General features: G+C 33.0%; 1 protein-coding gene across 4 annotated transcripts in view; it reads right to left on the bottom strand.

Moving 5' to 3' along the window:
• Positions 1-16,628, bottom strand: part of STRN3 (striatin 3) — a 98,242-nt gene that overhangs the window by 10,410 nt on the left and 71,204 nt on the right. For 2 of the 4 annotated variants that reach the window (XM_020876796.2, XM_070478054.1), the window contains 6 exons: positions 10,876-11,016; positions 6,690-6,823; positions 5,205-5,380; positions 4,974-5,021; positions 4,553-4,674; positions 1,334-1,501 (listed from right to left, as the gene is read on the bottom strand). In XM_020876796.2, coding sequence (XP_020732455.1) covers positions 1,334-1,501; positions 4,553-4,674; positions 4,974-5,021; positions 5,205-5,380; positions 6,690-6,823; positions 10,876-11,016 — 789 coding nt within the window. The remainder of the gene's footprint in view (positions 1-1,333; positions 1,502-4,552; positions 4,675-4,973; positions 5,022-5,204; positions 5,381-6,689; positions 6,824-10,875; positions 11,017-16,628) is intronic. The other 2 variants (XM_070478055.1, XM_020876797.2) reach the window with 1 other exon arrangement.

The following is a 16,628-nucleotide window of genomic DNA, read 5'->3' as shown; positions in this document are numbered from 1 at the left end:
TGCCAGGGAAGTCCTGCCATTATATTTCTGACTGTAAAATGATAAAATAGCATCTGTACACCACTACCTAGGGAGACTGTTCACGTCTCTGACACTGGTTAGCTTCAAGCAGCAAATGCAAATAATATTTTTGGATCTGTGAAAATGAAGCTTTGGACTCTGGAATTCACTGATGCAGTACTATCCTTAAGTAGCTAAAGCATCAAATTCTCTCTTTAACATGTTAATAGATTCCACTGTCCAGATCAATTCACAATACGTGAATTCTGGAGTAAGCAAGAAACAAATTATCTAAATGAATTTTCACCTCAAAAGCTTAAGTAAAAAAAAAAAAAGCTTAAGTAAATTAAAAAACTAGTAATCACTGAAGTATCCAGAGATTCAACAAAATTAAGCATAAATATTCAAACATTCATCTAAAATGTTTTAAAACATTTATTTATAGTAAAAGGTATGATTTTTAAAAATAACTTGGAAAATAATGCCAATATACAGATAATATAAACAGATGCACATAAATATTGTCATGAGGTATATTAAATCCTACTTTGACAGGAAAAGATTTGAAATCAAGCATCTAACTCAGTTTGCACCTCCCAGTTAAGGGTGCTATCTCAATGATTATAGCTAGACTTCTCAACCAGTGTGCTCATATGTGGTTTACAGATTTACCTGGGACCCTGAGCCTTTCCATCTTTGTCCTGGAGCTGTTGGAGGGCCTTCTGCTGTTCCTATGAGTAGCCTCATTTGCCTACTCTATTATTAGACACAAATAGTTCTATTCTTTAAATAGACAGTCCTGAAAAAGGTCAAAAAAGCACTGAGCTATAGGATATACTTGCAAAGCATCCCTGGTGGTCCAGTGTTAAGAATTCGCCTGCTAATGCAGGGAACATGGGTTCGATCCCTGATCTGGGAAGATCCCACATGTCTTGGGGTTAAACCCAAGCACCACAACTATTGAAGCCTATGTGCCCTAGAGGTTGTGCTCCGAAACAAGAGAAGCCACTACAATGAGAAGCCCTAGCATCGCAACTACAGTAGCCCCTGCTTGCTGCAACTTAAGAGAAAGCCCACACGCAGCAATGAAGACTCAGTGCAGCCAAAATTAAAGAAAAAATTTTTTAAAAAGGCACTCTGCTACAGGATATCCCTGCAAAGCATCTTTCTTGTTTATAAAAATATGACTAGGAATAAAAAGATTATCACAGATTTATAAAATTCTTTCAGTATCTCTTTTGAGCAGTCAGGAAGTAGTGAAACTACTTTGTTCTTTTTATCTTCTAAATTAAAAAAAAAAAAGATATTTTTCAGAGAGGCAAAATTCACTCACCTTTGTCTCCATTGTAAGTGCAAATACATGGCAATTTTTCTTGTGGACTCCATAATCTAACAGTGCCATCTGCTGAACAAGACAGTAATTGATTTTTTATGCCACTATAAGCAAGACCCCAGACAGCATCTGTATGACCAACTAAAGTGCCAGCTAGAACATTTGGCTCTGTAAGGAAAGAAACAGAACAAAAATTAGCCAGAAGAAGTTTAAAAGAACTGTTTGCTACCTTCTAATACTTTCTTGTATTTCTGCAATTTTCTAAAAAAGGAACATCCACTTTTAAATAAACAGCTTTACTGAGTGAGATATAACTCGCACGCCATAAAACTCACCAGTTTAAAGTGTCAATTCAATGATTTTTAACATATTCACCAAGTTGCACAGTCATCACCGTATCAATTTTAGGGCATCTTTATCCCTTGTTAGCTATTTCCCCCCAACTGTCCTCTTTGCCTTTCTGCAGCCCTAGGCAACCACTACATATTTTGTTTCTATAAATTTGCCTACTCCAGACATTTTATACAAATGGCCTTTTCTGCCTGCCTGCTTTGACTCAGCATAATGTGTTCAAGGTTCACCTGTGTCGCAGCATGTGTCAGTGCTCCATTTCCTTTTACCACCAAATACTATTCCAGTGCATGGATACACTACATTTTATTTATCTATTCATCATTTGATGATGGGGGCTAATAACGGTGAACATCATTTGTCCTACAATTCTGTTTCTCTACTGAATTCCCACTTTCCACATGTATTTCTCACAGTTCATAACCTCCCTTTCACATGAATAATTACCTCTCATAATAAATTCACTGTGGAAATACAGCACTGAAAGAGGAACCTTTCCTCTACCCTTCTGTCACCCAACCTATAAAACGACTAGTGTCTAAATCCATTTTCTCCAAGTTTCCAGATTTAAGTAAGCAATTACCCTCCATTCCTGAAAGGGCAATTCCACTGGGTACTCTGGATTCCATTTCCTACACTAATTTGCTTTCGTGTTTAGTTTTTCTACTATACAGGTTACCCTCCTCCTTGGGAACATTACCACAGCAAGCAAACATGCTTCAAAATTTCTAAATCTAACAAACAAAACTTACATCAACCTCCAACCAAATAGCAGAGAAGCATAATCAGTAAATATGCTTTCTTACCTTCCATTTACTTTCTAAATCATTCTGATACTATCACCACAACAACCCTTGCTAAAATCATCAATGATGAGTTCTATCAAATCTAATAAAATTTCCCTTTCTTCTTTCCTTCATCACTTTGCTTTTCATGCACATATACCATATATACCTTGGAAGGTCATCCACAGGTCCCTTTACCTTGTGGTCTCAGCCCCAACATCCGTCCAGCCAAAACCTGGGTGATCAATCACCTTTCTATACTTAATATTACTAGACTCTCAGCAACATCTGCAAGTGCAGACTGCTTCTTTCTTCTCAGAATGGCTTCTTCTTTTCGTATGCCTCATGATTTCACGTTCCTGAGCGCCCTCCCACCCCACAGGCACGCCTTGGTAGTTTTTTTGGTTAACTCTCTTGCTTCAGTCGCCACCCCCCACATGTCCGAGCCCCTCAGGAGTCTGCCCTGTCACAGCTGACGGGATCTACGTGATACCGCCTTCCCCTTAACATGCTTAAAAGCCGAACTCAACATCCTTTATCTTCTCACATTCCCATTTCAATAAGCTACCATCATAGACTCAGTTGATCATGTCAAAAATGTAGAAGTGGTGATAGAAACAAGTTCTGAATTAGTGGTAATGGTCGCATAACCCTGTGAATATGGTAAAAACTACTGCACTTAATAAATAATTAACTACACTTCAAAAGGCTGAATCTTATCATACGGGAATTATACCTCAATAAAGCTGTTTAAAAAAAAAGATGACTAATCCATTATTTTATCCCCTCAATCCAATTTATTAATAGATTCTGTTTATCCTACTCTATCTCCCCAGTATGTCTTAAATCCACTTCTCTCTAACTGTTCTATTTCCACTCTACTCCTGGCAACATCATCTTCTCACCAATCTACCAGATCACCACATTACAACTTTACAACCTTACCTCGGTATTCCTTTCTCCATTCTCATTCCCAATCTATTCTCCTTGCAAAAGTCAGAGTTATCTTTTTAAATCCTACTCTCCAGGTCACTCACTGGCTTAAAATGGTTCACTGACAGTTAACTTTTATAAAGATTTTGGCTTGAATGTGATTATTTTAGACTATATGTAAAGACGACTTTGGCTGTTACTCTCTTACATTACAGTATCTTCATATCATTTATCACAATTTGTTCCTATCCATCCCCTTGCTTATGTGTTTTAATCTGCTTTTTTTTTTTGGTATTAGACTAATTCTCATTTCTTGATGTATGCTTTAATATCTGGCAAATTAAGGTGCTCAGTGTGTGTTAAATAAAAGACCAAAGAGTTCTTCTTTTAAAATGAACCATTAAGTAGACCATTTTTAAACCATTTTCATACTAATAAACATTCATTTAAATTTTTTATAGTTATAAACAATGCCCTTATAATTATATTTAAATATATGCACAGGTATTTCTGTTGGCCAGATTCTAAAAATGGCATTCATGAATGAAAGTTTCAGTTTTTTTTAATTAAGAAATTTTTTGTCCCTCAAGCTCACTGATTTATACCCTTATGTCCTTATTTGTTTCTACGTGCATGCTCAATCATGAAGTCATGTCTAACTCTTGCACCCCATGGACTGTAGCATGCCAGGCTCCTCTGTCCATGGAATTTTCCAGGCAAGAATCTTCCCGACCCAGGGACTGAACCTGAGTCTCTTGCAATGGCAGGTGGATGCCTTACCACTGCATCACCTGAGAATTCCCATTTGTTTCTGAAGTCTTGCACTAAATATTTTTGAACTTCATAAAGTAGCTAAGTTGTAAAAATTATTCCTTACATTAAATTTCTCTTTTCTAGTACTGAAATTAATGTTTTAATTAATATAGTTTTTAAAAACGTTTTGAACACAATATAGGAAATACCAACTTACAGGTTAAAATATTTATGGCATGATATTTCTTAATTTTTCTCTTTAATAAGGCAAATTACTAGTAAATGGAAAGACTAAATGACAAGTTTAATATATATTTAAATAATCTTTAAAATCTGAGGTGATTATTTCTGTCAGCACCATTCACTTAAAAAGATACATCTTGAGCCTTCTACTTACCATATGTGTCATATGGATCCACATTAGGACTGGGCATATTCCACCACTGTATAGTTGCGTCAGTACCACCACTAAAACACTGCTCTCCATTAGAACTAATAGCTAGTGACAGAACAGGACCACTATCACAGGAAAAGAGGGAAAAGATTACTGAGAAAGCCTATAAAGAAACTTACATTTGCACCCCTCCCAACCTCTAAATGTATGTGGTATCTAAAACTGTTTAAGTTAACATGTACATTTGAACAGTACTAATTATATTCTCATTAATACAATTATTAATCAAATGTAGTATTATTCAGCTAATGTCTTTCTTAATGTAAAACAAATATTATGAAAAAATTACAAGGCTTTAGGAGCAATAAATAATAGTTAACAATAATTATGGTTGTTAATTAAGTACTAATTCAATAAAACTTACATGTGGGCCCTAAATGTGTAGATAGGCTCTACATCTAAAGAGGCACTCCTAAAAGAGGAGAGAAAAAAGGGGAGGGGAGAAGATAAATAATGGTAAATCACTGGTTGATATACAAGAGCCATTAGGAAAGATCAATTAAGTGCGTAAAAGCCACGGACCATAAAGAAGAAGAACTACTTATAATCAGCAAATCTGGAAGGAAAACACACAGGCCAACATTACGATACTTGCTTTTTGGCAGGAACAGTTTTTTGCAAGTTCCAAAGTTTCAGAGTGTGGTCCTCAGAGGCAGTGGCCAGCACAGGCTCTACAGGATGAAAGGCCAACGCCCGCACTCCGTCAAAATGGCTGCGCAGTGTGTACTTGGGGTTCCACGTCTTTCGAAAGGCATCTTTACTGGCAGGCAGCTAAAAAGAAAGAGCACGGTATTTAGTGGTAAAAGTGGTTAACCGGTAGGCATATGGAGTTTTTGTTTGTTTTGGTGTGTTTAAAATACACATTCAAAAGTGCTTTGCTAAAAATTAAAATGGCCAGTGGAAATTTAGCACACCTTAAAAACTTTATATCTTTATCATTTAATAAGAACTAAGAAGAATCATTTCATTAGCTTTCAAAGACTTAGATCAAATGAGTCCTTTAATCTGTTTTACCTAATCATCAAGGTAAACCCAAAGTCCTACTAAACATTAAAATGAAGGAAAAAACAAAACACACAAAGAAACTACCGTGTTGCAACATTTTACATGAAAACAAAAATGAAATAAATTACTACCAAAAATCCAAGGGTACAATATTAATACAGTTGTCATTTAGAAAATCAGCATTTGACATTTTTCAAGGCAGCAAGTTAAAGTACTTTTCAAAAGTCTGAACTAAAGACACTTTGTTGATACTGATAAGAGGTTAATCTTTTTACCTTCATTTCTCCATCTGTAAAGATAGGCTGTGAAACCACTTCTAAAGCAGTCAAAAGGTTATTATAGAATGTATTTGCTTACATACTTTAAAAGTATTAATGAGAATAATCCAGCCCACCAAGGCTGATGTCTCTAAAAAGCATTCTAGCAAAAGTATAAAATGTAGAAAAAAAAAGTTTATAAAAGGAAAAATTAATTTGCTGAGAATCTGCAAATTCACTAATACAAAATCAAAGTTAAGTATAGTTAACTCTCAATTGAGTGTTTATTGTCTATAAAAAATTTAATCCAAGACTAGTTTCACCTCTAACACTGTCTTTTTCCAACCCCTCTTTATCCTCTCCCCATTCCTCAAATGAAAGACTAAGTATTTAGGAAATGACAAACTAACTTTAACATTATCCTTTTAAAAAAAAGTTCAAAACTAAAATGTGTTTTAAGAATTATCCTGAAAGCAGATAAGTGATTCAGGTTACCTATTTTTCTCTTGTTAACGCAAAGTATGGCTTAATTTGAGTAGGTAATTGAGAGTTGACTACTAAAGGTAGGTATTTATCAACCAATATTTTTAGGTAATCAATCACCCCAAACTCCTAATACACCATAATACCCAAGAAAAATTTAAATACCACAAAGAAAGTAGTTGTAAGAAAAAAACTATATATCACTTCAAATAAACACAATGTCACACTTTATCTTTTCCATGCACCTTGACATTAATTCTGTTTTATAAGTGTTTCCAAAAAATAAGGAGCCTTCTATTAAATCATTAAAAAATTAAAAATAAAACTGCACTTACATCATAACTATAGTCTGCATCATTTGTTACCGTCAAGTCTGCAAGGTCTCCAAGGCCCAGTACACTTAACAAAACATCATCAGAACCCATAATAAATGACTTGCCTCCTCCAGATGGAAACGTTATTGGTTCAGCTATAAAGAACAAAACCGCTTCTTAAATGCTGAAAAATCATACAGTACAAGACAATATTGTGGGGAAATGTAAGCACTTAACAGTTATAATATTCAGTAATATAATTAATTTTTATTTTCCCACTACCCTCCTTATTTCTTCTACTCAAAAATCCTATTACTGTGTATTAATAAACAAGTGTTTTATTTATTTCAGAACTGAGCATAATTTCCCACAAATAAAATATGCACTTGATATATTATTTCAGGGTGGGCGCTTTGTCTATTTATATCCCTTTGATACAACTATAATTATAGTAATTTTTAAACATAATAGGTTGTTGCTAAGTCCTTTCACTTTCCATCATATTTCTTTGAAAGTGCTAGATATTCTCATCCCTGATAAAAATTTAATACAAGTATTCACATGTTAATAGTTTCCAGTCTCTTATATGGTGTATTAGCTTATTGAAGTAAAGCCTTAAACTGCTCAGATTTCTCAATGGTCTAGGAAAAGGGCAGTTCTACCTTTAGTGTCAGTTTCTTTTCCCTAAATGATTAATTCATGAGATCTTCAGAATGCCTTCCAGTTTTCAAACTCTGTCTATGCTTTTTAATTTTGACATTTTTACTGAATATACTCCTAAAATAAATAATCTATACTGACTATAGCACTTTAAACTTCTTATACTTTGACCCATTAAAATCAACTACTACTATGTATTGTTATTATAGTTACAGTATAAAGCAACAATTCTCCTTATCATTTCAAACATGCTTTGAAAGCAAAATTTTAAACCTAAGATACAAGGGGGAAAGTACATAAATCATTGTAATACAAAGCAACATATTGAAACACATTTAAAATCCATGAGCAACAAAAGGGAAACATAAACATTCAAGCTAACTGCTAATTCTGAAAATTTTTTCATGAAAAATGATATAAATTTAGAACACTATAGGAAACAGATGTAATGAAATATCAGTCATCACTAACACTACTGAAAACATTCTAAGAAGATACAAGTCTGTTTCTTTTAGATATATACCATGGTAAAACTAAAATTTATCCTTATTTACAGTATCTTATTTTATTATTAAAGTAATCTGTAATATCAAAGTAAACTACATAATTTGATTCAAATAGGGTCCTGAATGACATTTGTAAAATGAAGCTATGTGTCAGCAACTGACACAGAGTAAATCTGATAGAAAATATATGCAGGGATAGTAGTATTTAATTTTATAATTTAAACCTACTGAATCTAAATAATCTGTAGCACGGATCCTTCCTACCAGTATCTAGTATGCAGTTATTGGTAATATGAGAAGACGCTGAGAATTATAAAACCAATAGCTTAAAATTATGTTTAAGAACAGTTATATAAAATTCATTAATTTAATATTTTCTCAAAGCATTTTTAGCCAGTACATGTTTTTCATTTATGCACGTATTGTAAAACAAGTTAGAATAAAATGCCAAAATTCCTCCCACTCACACTCAATAAAAGAACTTTTCATAAAATCCCAATAAAATAACTTTACCATAGTAACTAATTATTCTGCATTATATATTCTTTAAGCAGAGATATTTGTAATCAGTTATTGACCAATTTAAGAGCATGTGAAGGGAAATGTCTAACCAATATTAGCTAGTTTTATTAGAGTTTTATATTAATTAAGCAAAAGTATTATACCAATTTCTAATGAATCACCTAACTACATCTATCTACATATACACATATATATTCATTTATATATAGCAAACTATCCTGCTCACTTGGCATACTGTGTATACATCTCAGTGAATAAAATCTTTTAAGCTCTATTTCTGCTTTCCACAATCACCCATCACTGTGGCATATAGTAAGCACAGTAAATACTCTGCCCTTGTTTTTCTTGCAGAAGGAATTTTTATTCTATAAGTCCATGTTATTAATGTTAACATAATTACCTACAGGATATGATCACGTAGCATTGAAATATTAGCAATTCAAAGAGAAATAAAATTACTAAAATAAGTAGTTTTTAATGATGGAAACTATGATACCTTTTATTAGAGAGCCTAAAAGATTTCATCAAGCAATTTAAGGCTATTATCATATTAGCATTTCCCTTTATGGAAATCTTAGGGTCTACATAATGAGGTCTTACAACAAGGTCCTTTTTGTACTTCTTTAATTAATTATTCTTTTTATGGACAATAATGACAAAGGAAACCTGTAGCTAATATATCAAGCTCTTCCTATCTCCTTCAATTTTTATCAAATCTAAAGTACACAGCTCAGTAACTGATTCCATTCATGCCAGTGGCAACATGGTATATATACATCTTAAGTCTTTACCAAAAATAGTCTGAAAGGTTGTAACATGTAAGTTTCTCTCCCTGAAAACAAACTTTTATCCTTTACAAAATGAAGTATGACACAGCCTTTAATAGGAATGCATAATTGGAGATGGCCCCTGAAAATAAGAGATTATGAACGCTAATGTTCCCCTCTTAGTTCTAAGTCAAAGCTGAACTTAATCTTTTGTAGTAACAAATTCTAATAGTATTTACCCTTTAAATAGTGTAATATGGCTCATGCTTATCTTTTCCACCTCTTCATCCTTCCACTATTAACACAGAGTCAGATCACTTACATTTTTTCTTTAAAAAGCACAATTAGACATATACATACAAGTTCTACATTTTTGAGTAGTACGGGTCTTAACTGGTTTTTTTTTTCCCCTATAGGTAATTGGTTTGAAACATTTAAAAGGGTCCCTAATTTCTGCTAACATGGTATTGCCTTAAGGTGTAAAATCTACAGTTTAAATGTATAGTGTTACTACAAAAATTTTAGAAAAATATCCTATGCAGTATTTGGTAAAATACATCAGAAGCTAAAGAAGCTGAGCCATTACTAAATGCATAAGATGAAGAATGGAGGTGATATGTGTATTTTAGAAAATACTCTCTAAGGTAAAACAGGAAAATAGTCTAACAGTGCTAAGAGATCTAGGGAAAATCAACAATTTTACTTGTCCTAGTGTTTTTCATGATTTAATATGTTTTGTTTTGGTTTTTATTATTTTATTGATTTTTCTTCACCCTTCCTCAAATATTCTTAGATTATGATGAGTGGTAGATAGATTCAGAGACAACTTTAAAGGAAAATGTAATATTATTTAGCTTTAAGCCATATGTGCTAGTAGAGAACTCAGAAGAGAATAAGATGTATTCAAAATTTTTTGACTGGGGCATGAAATTACCTTACAAAGCAAAGCAGAAATATCAATAAAATTCAATATATATGTCAAATTATTAGATAATGGATGATCCTTTATGTATGTATTATATGTCACAATAAACCTTAAAATTCATTCTCTTAACTTAGAATTACAACTTTCTCAACCTAGATTTATAAAGTACTCCAGTGTATCTATGTTATCTTCAGCTAAAATCAGTTATGGGAAAAAAAGCCTAAACAGTAGTTTCAATTTCTGCCCATTTCTAATTTAGGCAAAATTTAAAAAATTCATTACCATGTTGTACATGCCTGGTACCAGGTTAAAGAATAATGATGTTGCCTTAGTCTATAAAATGATTAAATTAGTCAATCATTATATACATTTTTAGAAATATATATACATAAAGTTTCAAGCACAATATTTGGCACTTAGCTTCTCCTAATAAGTGATAGTTATTATGAGTTGCTAAATTTAACCAATATGACAAATAACTAAATAATTCTTTCCCATATGTACTATTTTAAGTCTTTTTAAAAATACTAATTTCCTAATGCTAGATCTGTAAAGTAAAATCATAGTTCAGAAAGGTGCTTTGAAATCATACATAACAGAAACAATTCCACCTAACATCAAAAGCAAAAAAAATCATAAGGAAGCAAAAGTCAAAAATTTCAAAATTTCTAAGACAATTACACCAAGAACTTGCCCCAAACCTCTGAAGATCATATAAGCTGATCTTCAGCATTTTAAAACAGTAGCAAATTTATAATATTAAGGAGATGTGATTTGGAATTAATGTCATCTGCAATGTAAATAAACATGGTAGCTAAATTTTGTACCTTCCTCTGCTCTTGCACCTTCATGATCAGTCATTCTAGTAGAGGCTGACCTAGACTGATTTATGATTCCTGAAGGGATGAGGGGCAGCTCATCATCTCCCAGATCAGCTATCGTGTCGTAGAGTTTTGTCCTGTTGACCCCTGTAAATTAATGTCAGCAGTAGAGGTTCATTTAACGGCTACCGCTTGACTTGCTAGCACCCTTAAAAACCAACTTACTACCAAAACAGGTTATTTTTAAGAAGTTGCAGTTATTAAAGATCTCATCTAATCAAAGACGTCTTCAATTTTCCATATCAATTCCCCCAACAAAGTATGGAAATAATTTTAATATTTAAGATATTTCCTATTTCTGAGGAGATACATATATATAAAAGGAGATACATACACAAAATTGAGTTTTTTATCACTTAATCCAAGTTCTGTAAGCTCAGACACAGAAGATACCATTGAAACAAAAAATTTTGATGTTTAAGTTAACATTTAACAGTGTAAAGAATAAAACAGGTTTTCCAACTTAATCCATTATTTTAAAATGTTAACAAAGAAATAAGTAAAAATGATTTTTATGAGGGTGCAACAAACAATTAACTTTCCCTGTGTTTATGTGGATATTTTCCTGCTATAGTCACACAAATGTGTCATTAACAAATCAACTCCAATTTTCCGCAAATGTTTTTTCTCTTTTCCCAAATTTGAAAAACCTGATTTACCCATGAGCTCTCACTTTCTCGTCATAGTATGAAAAGTCAATCACAGGCCATAAGCTTAAGGAGAGAATTTCAACTGGTACATGGATAATTCTGGCCAAAATATGCAAAGCTCAGGACCATATAATATCATGGGATCTCTTTAACTATGAACTTCAGAAATGACAGGAGAATCATTTCTCTTATGTATTTTGAAAGAAAATAGTTTTAAAAGAAAATGCTTTATAGTCAACATATAAGTAAAACAAAACAGGCAAATCCAAGCCCACACAATAAGACTATATTTACTAACGTTAATACTGGCGGACTAATTAAGACTATATAATCACTAAATTTTACTACAGCTATTAGAATATTAGCAATTCCAAAGGAACTATCATTCATCTATGTATCCCTAACAATGCCAGGTAATGGAAACAGGTGGAATCTTACACATTTATTACTTTTATTTTTTCTTTTCATTTATTAACTATTTCACAGCAATCCTTAACTTTTTAGAAATGCTTAAGTAACTCTTTCTGGATACAATGTGTCAAGTAGTTTGAATTTCCTAAAGTATATAATGGAGAAACTCAGTTATTATCTGAGGATTTTCTCCCTGACAAAGTGACTAAATAAATTCTCTAATAAATGAAAAACTGCCAACTGGATGTCTAACCATCAGTGAAAGTCAAGATGAAAGAAGATAAACATTATCCTTTCTCACAAAATAGGTCTCCTTTATATGAGTACCAGCACCACTGATTAAATTTCTGTTTTTAAAATCCTGCAACTACATCCTAAGAATTCCTTTTCACCTTATAAGTGGAGATGAAAGAGACTTTCGGGGAAAAAAAAGAAAAAAAAAACAACCCTCCTTTTATGTGCTTTTCAGATCAATCTCTTTCTTGTTGTTGACTTTATTCTACTCAATGCTTTCATTCTTACAAATTACTACAGAGGGTTCCTAATTGGTTTTCCTATCTCCCAATTCCATTTGCCTTCCATCACATTTGAATACTTTGGCTAGATTAGTTTTCCAAAATCATCACATTGATCTTATCACTCCTTACTCTGAAACCACAAGCAGCACTTCAACACTCTTTGAATCAAAGCTAACTAAAATCCTGTACTGAACCCTGAATGTGCTTCATGCTGATCCTATCCAATCTCATCTTTTAGTGCTACATAATACAGATCTCCCTAATTTTCAAGTCAGAGCAGTTTACCTACAGTATATTCATTCACCAGGGTTTCTTCTACCGTATTTTCATATCTGTCTTTACCTATTCCCCAGAAAGGTGAGAATACTTCCTGCACCCAATTCCATCTCCTCTGTGAGGTTTCTGTTGATCTTCCTCTGCTCACTCTATTATACTTATGTAAACCATAAACTTTTACTTCATTAGATACTACTCATAAATAATTTCATCATATGATAAATATAATAAAGACAAGAAAAAGTTTTATCATTACAGATACTATCAAGTCACATCTTCTTGAACACATGGACTAGGAAATATGTAAGAAAAGGAAAGTAGGAAACAACATTAATGTTCACGTTAGAGGAAACGTTGACCACAACAGCCCACCCTAGCCAGGCACCACAGTAACCACTTGTACAGGAGGCCCCGGTAAGGAACATGGAACTAACAAGCCACCACCAACTGGAAGAACTTGGAAAAGGTCAAAAGGAGACACCAGTCCTTATGTCCTATCAACCTTCCAGAATCTTCCTTGCTGGAATCCATCTTGGCTGAGGGATGCTTAGGCCATCAGGAATGACCGTGTGTCAGAATGACTAGCCAGAGACAACCTGGAAACTAATCCCACCACTAAAAAACCTGAGACTATCAGCCATGTGGCAGAGCAGTCCTCCTGGGTTCCCACACCTTCCTGTGCTCCAGCCAGGGGCCCCTTTCCAACAAAATCTCATGCTCTGTGAGCATGTGTGTCTCCTCTGTCAATTCATTCCTAAGTATTAGACAAGAATCCACTCCTGGGCCTGGGGAAGGGATCCCCCCCTTACTGCAACATTCCAACAAAGGTTCCCAAATCATATAATTATTATTACTTTTTTTGTTTTGTATACTATAACCAAACAGTTTCTGTGTGGCACAGTGGCAAGTTTAGGAAAAAGATGGAATTGTCCCTGCTTTAATTCTAGTTTCTCAAAAGTTGCTAAAAGATGAAAGCAGATTTCTTAACCAGAAGTTAACAGTCTTATCTAGCACCTGCCATGTAGAACATCTTTCAACTAACAACACATTTAATGCTCCTTTATTCTCTTTCTAAATCTAATATTCCAAATACAGTAATTCTAATGAATGCAATTTCATAATGAATGCAATTTCAAATAAAAGTTTTGAAGTCTGATTCACAATGAGAAAACTGTAATGGTATTAGTATAATAGATCATACATAATATTATTAAAATATTCAATGGCATAACTGAAGAAAACTCACTAGGTATTAAACAAAAATTGATTCTCAATTACTGCTCTATTATCTATAGAGGAAATACTCTTCCTAATTTAAACAGCAAGAAAAGCTGTTCTTCTACCACCATGAATTATACAACAACCCATCTACCTCATAACCACAGCCATCAAGTCTATACCAATGCACAGTCCTCTGAATAGATTCTAGGAAAATGAAAAACAGTATGCTGTGTAAAAGCCAAACTATGGATGGACTGACAACTGCTGTTGCTAGCGTTTTTAAATTCATACTCACAATATACACACTCATGACATGAAATTTATCTTTCCATTACTCTATTATATAAAACAGTATTTTTTTTTTAAACTGAATCTAACACTTTCCCTTCTCAAATACGCTTCCCTTTGTTAATCAATATTCTGAAGTGAAGCAGGCAATCTGGAAAAGGTTTAAGTTTATTTTAGAATAAAAGGGTTTAGTTATATCATGTTTATTAGATTTATTATATGTTCTATCATCCTAATTGAAAGAAAGCTTTTACATGACAACTGTCATCTTAAAAAAAAAAGGCATCACGGTATTAAGGAAAAACTAGGTTAGCTGCAAAGTGATTTTGCAGCTTAAAAATGTGCACCCACTGAAAACAGCATCTAACCAATACTTTCTGCCCCTTGTCAAAATGCTACAATTATCTTCTTGGGGGAGGGAAAAAAAAAGAGAAACCGAGTTGAAGAACTGAATGGTCTGTTTTAACAGTGTGAAACAGAAGCCAGAAATAGAAAACAACTGCATCTCTTCGCTGAAAAAATAATAATCCTTTACTATGAAACAACTGTTTGTCTTTGATTTGGTGCAAGATACTGAATGGTTTTATGGACTCCTTATACTCTCTCCAAAACAGAGGCAGCTTAATCATAATAGTCACTTTATAGTATGTGTCAAGGTACTTTTATAGGCCTATTGAAAGTTACTGATACAAAATAATTTCTCTTTAAATGTTCTAAAATGCCTAATATAAAAAGTCATACTCTACAATAATTTCATTCCCTCTTGAAAGTTTGTTATCCTGAATCTGGAATAGCAAATGACAAATACTAATATGAAACAAAAAAAGAAAGGAAAACTAGAAAATTATCCAGGGATACTTATAATCTGTATTAAAAGAACTAATGAAAATGCTTTCCAATGTATGATAAGTCAGGAGATGTATAGCTATTCAGTAACAAGAATAAAGTAAAGAAGGGGAATGACAAATCTTATTCTACACATGGAAGACAGGAAAGTTAAGATAAATAAGAACAATTAAGACAAATTCATTGACCAAGACTCACATCTGTAAACACACATATTTCAGAATGTGAACCTTTGAAATGGAGATCTTTCCCTATCTTTGAAATGGGAAAAGCATGTAAATCTTTTGAAGAAAGGATATGAAATAATCTAATCTTTCATAAGCCACAATTCTATAAGTACAAAATAGTATAGGAGTAACAAAAAGCAAGAACAAGAAAGAGCATTTATCAAAGGAAAACATATTATAGTCCATAATTTAAACTTTCCACATTGAAAAAACAGAAATATTGAAGTCTTAAAAAGATTATTACCTCCTCCTCCATATTCTAAATAAAGGTTCCAAACTTCAGATGTTTTACCCTTATTTCAGTTGCTATACAGTGTGATTTGTTATTGATTTACATGTTTTTACTTAGACATGAAATACAGCAAAAAAAAGAGAGACCACAGAAAGCTAGAAAAGTCCTATCAAAGATTTAAACAAAAGATTATCTCAGAACGATCCCCTCACTTTCTTCCCCAATTACAGAAACTTAGAACATATTTAAAGATGACAGAAAACAAAGTTTTAGATTAGATAATAGTATTGTATCAGTTAATTCCCTGATTTCCAACATTGTACTGTGGTCACATAAGAGAATGCATTTGTGGTAAAGTCACACACACTAACGTACCTAACGAGCAACATGTCTACTACTTATTCAGTTTTCTGAAGCGTTCAAAATAATAAATGTACATATTTAAAGAGACAAGAGGATGAAGCAAATGTAGTAAAATTTTAACATTTAAAGAAACTGTGTGAAAGTGCATGAAATTCTCCTAACTTTCCTTAAGTTTGAAGTTATGTCAAAAGAAAATGTTACAAGGAAAAGGAAGCTTAACTCTTCTGAGGCTTGAGACCAAAATAACTGTAACAAGTCTCTTTAGTTTCACGGTCTTCATTTTTAGAAATGCTAATTGAAAAAGTGTATATCACTTAGAAAGAAATTAATTCTGAATTGTGTTTACAGTCCAAGGCAAAGCTGTTCACTTTTAAGTCATTCCTTTTGCCTAAGGTAGGAAAATAGAAGGGTGAAACGGAGTGAACAAGCTGGAAGACAGATAAACACTACCTTCCTGGCTTCTGATTTCAGAATTCTTTCCATTTAAGAGTCAAATCATAGTTGAGACCTTACAAAGTTAAAAAGTTTATAAATTTATAAACAGTTTATAAATTAGTCTAACTTATACAAGGCCACATCTGGGAAAACATGAGAAAACCCAATGAAAACAGACAATAAAAACGCTAAGTAAATTTCATGAATTCAATCTTTTCACAAAAAACTGTAT

Source organism: Odocoileus virginianus, chromosome 16, assembly GCF_023699985.2.
Source record: "Odocoileus virginianus isolate 20LAN1187 ecotype Illinois chromosome 16, Ovbor_1.2, whole genome shotgun sequence".
Classification (NCBI taxonomy): domain Eukaryota; kingdom Metazoa; phylum Chordata; class Mammalia; order Artiodactyla; family Cervidae; genus Odocoileus; species Odocoileus virginianus.
Note: the sequence above shows the minus strand (reverse complement) of the source record. Positions and strands in the feature narration are given on the sequence as shown.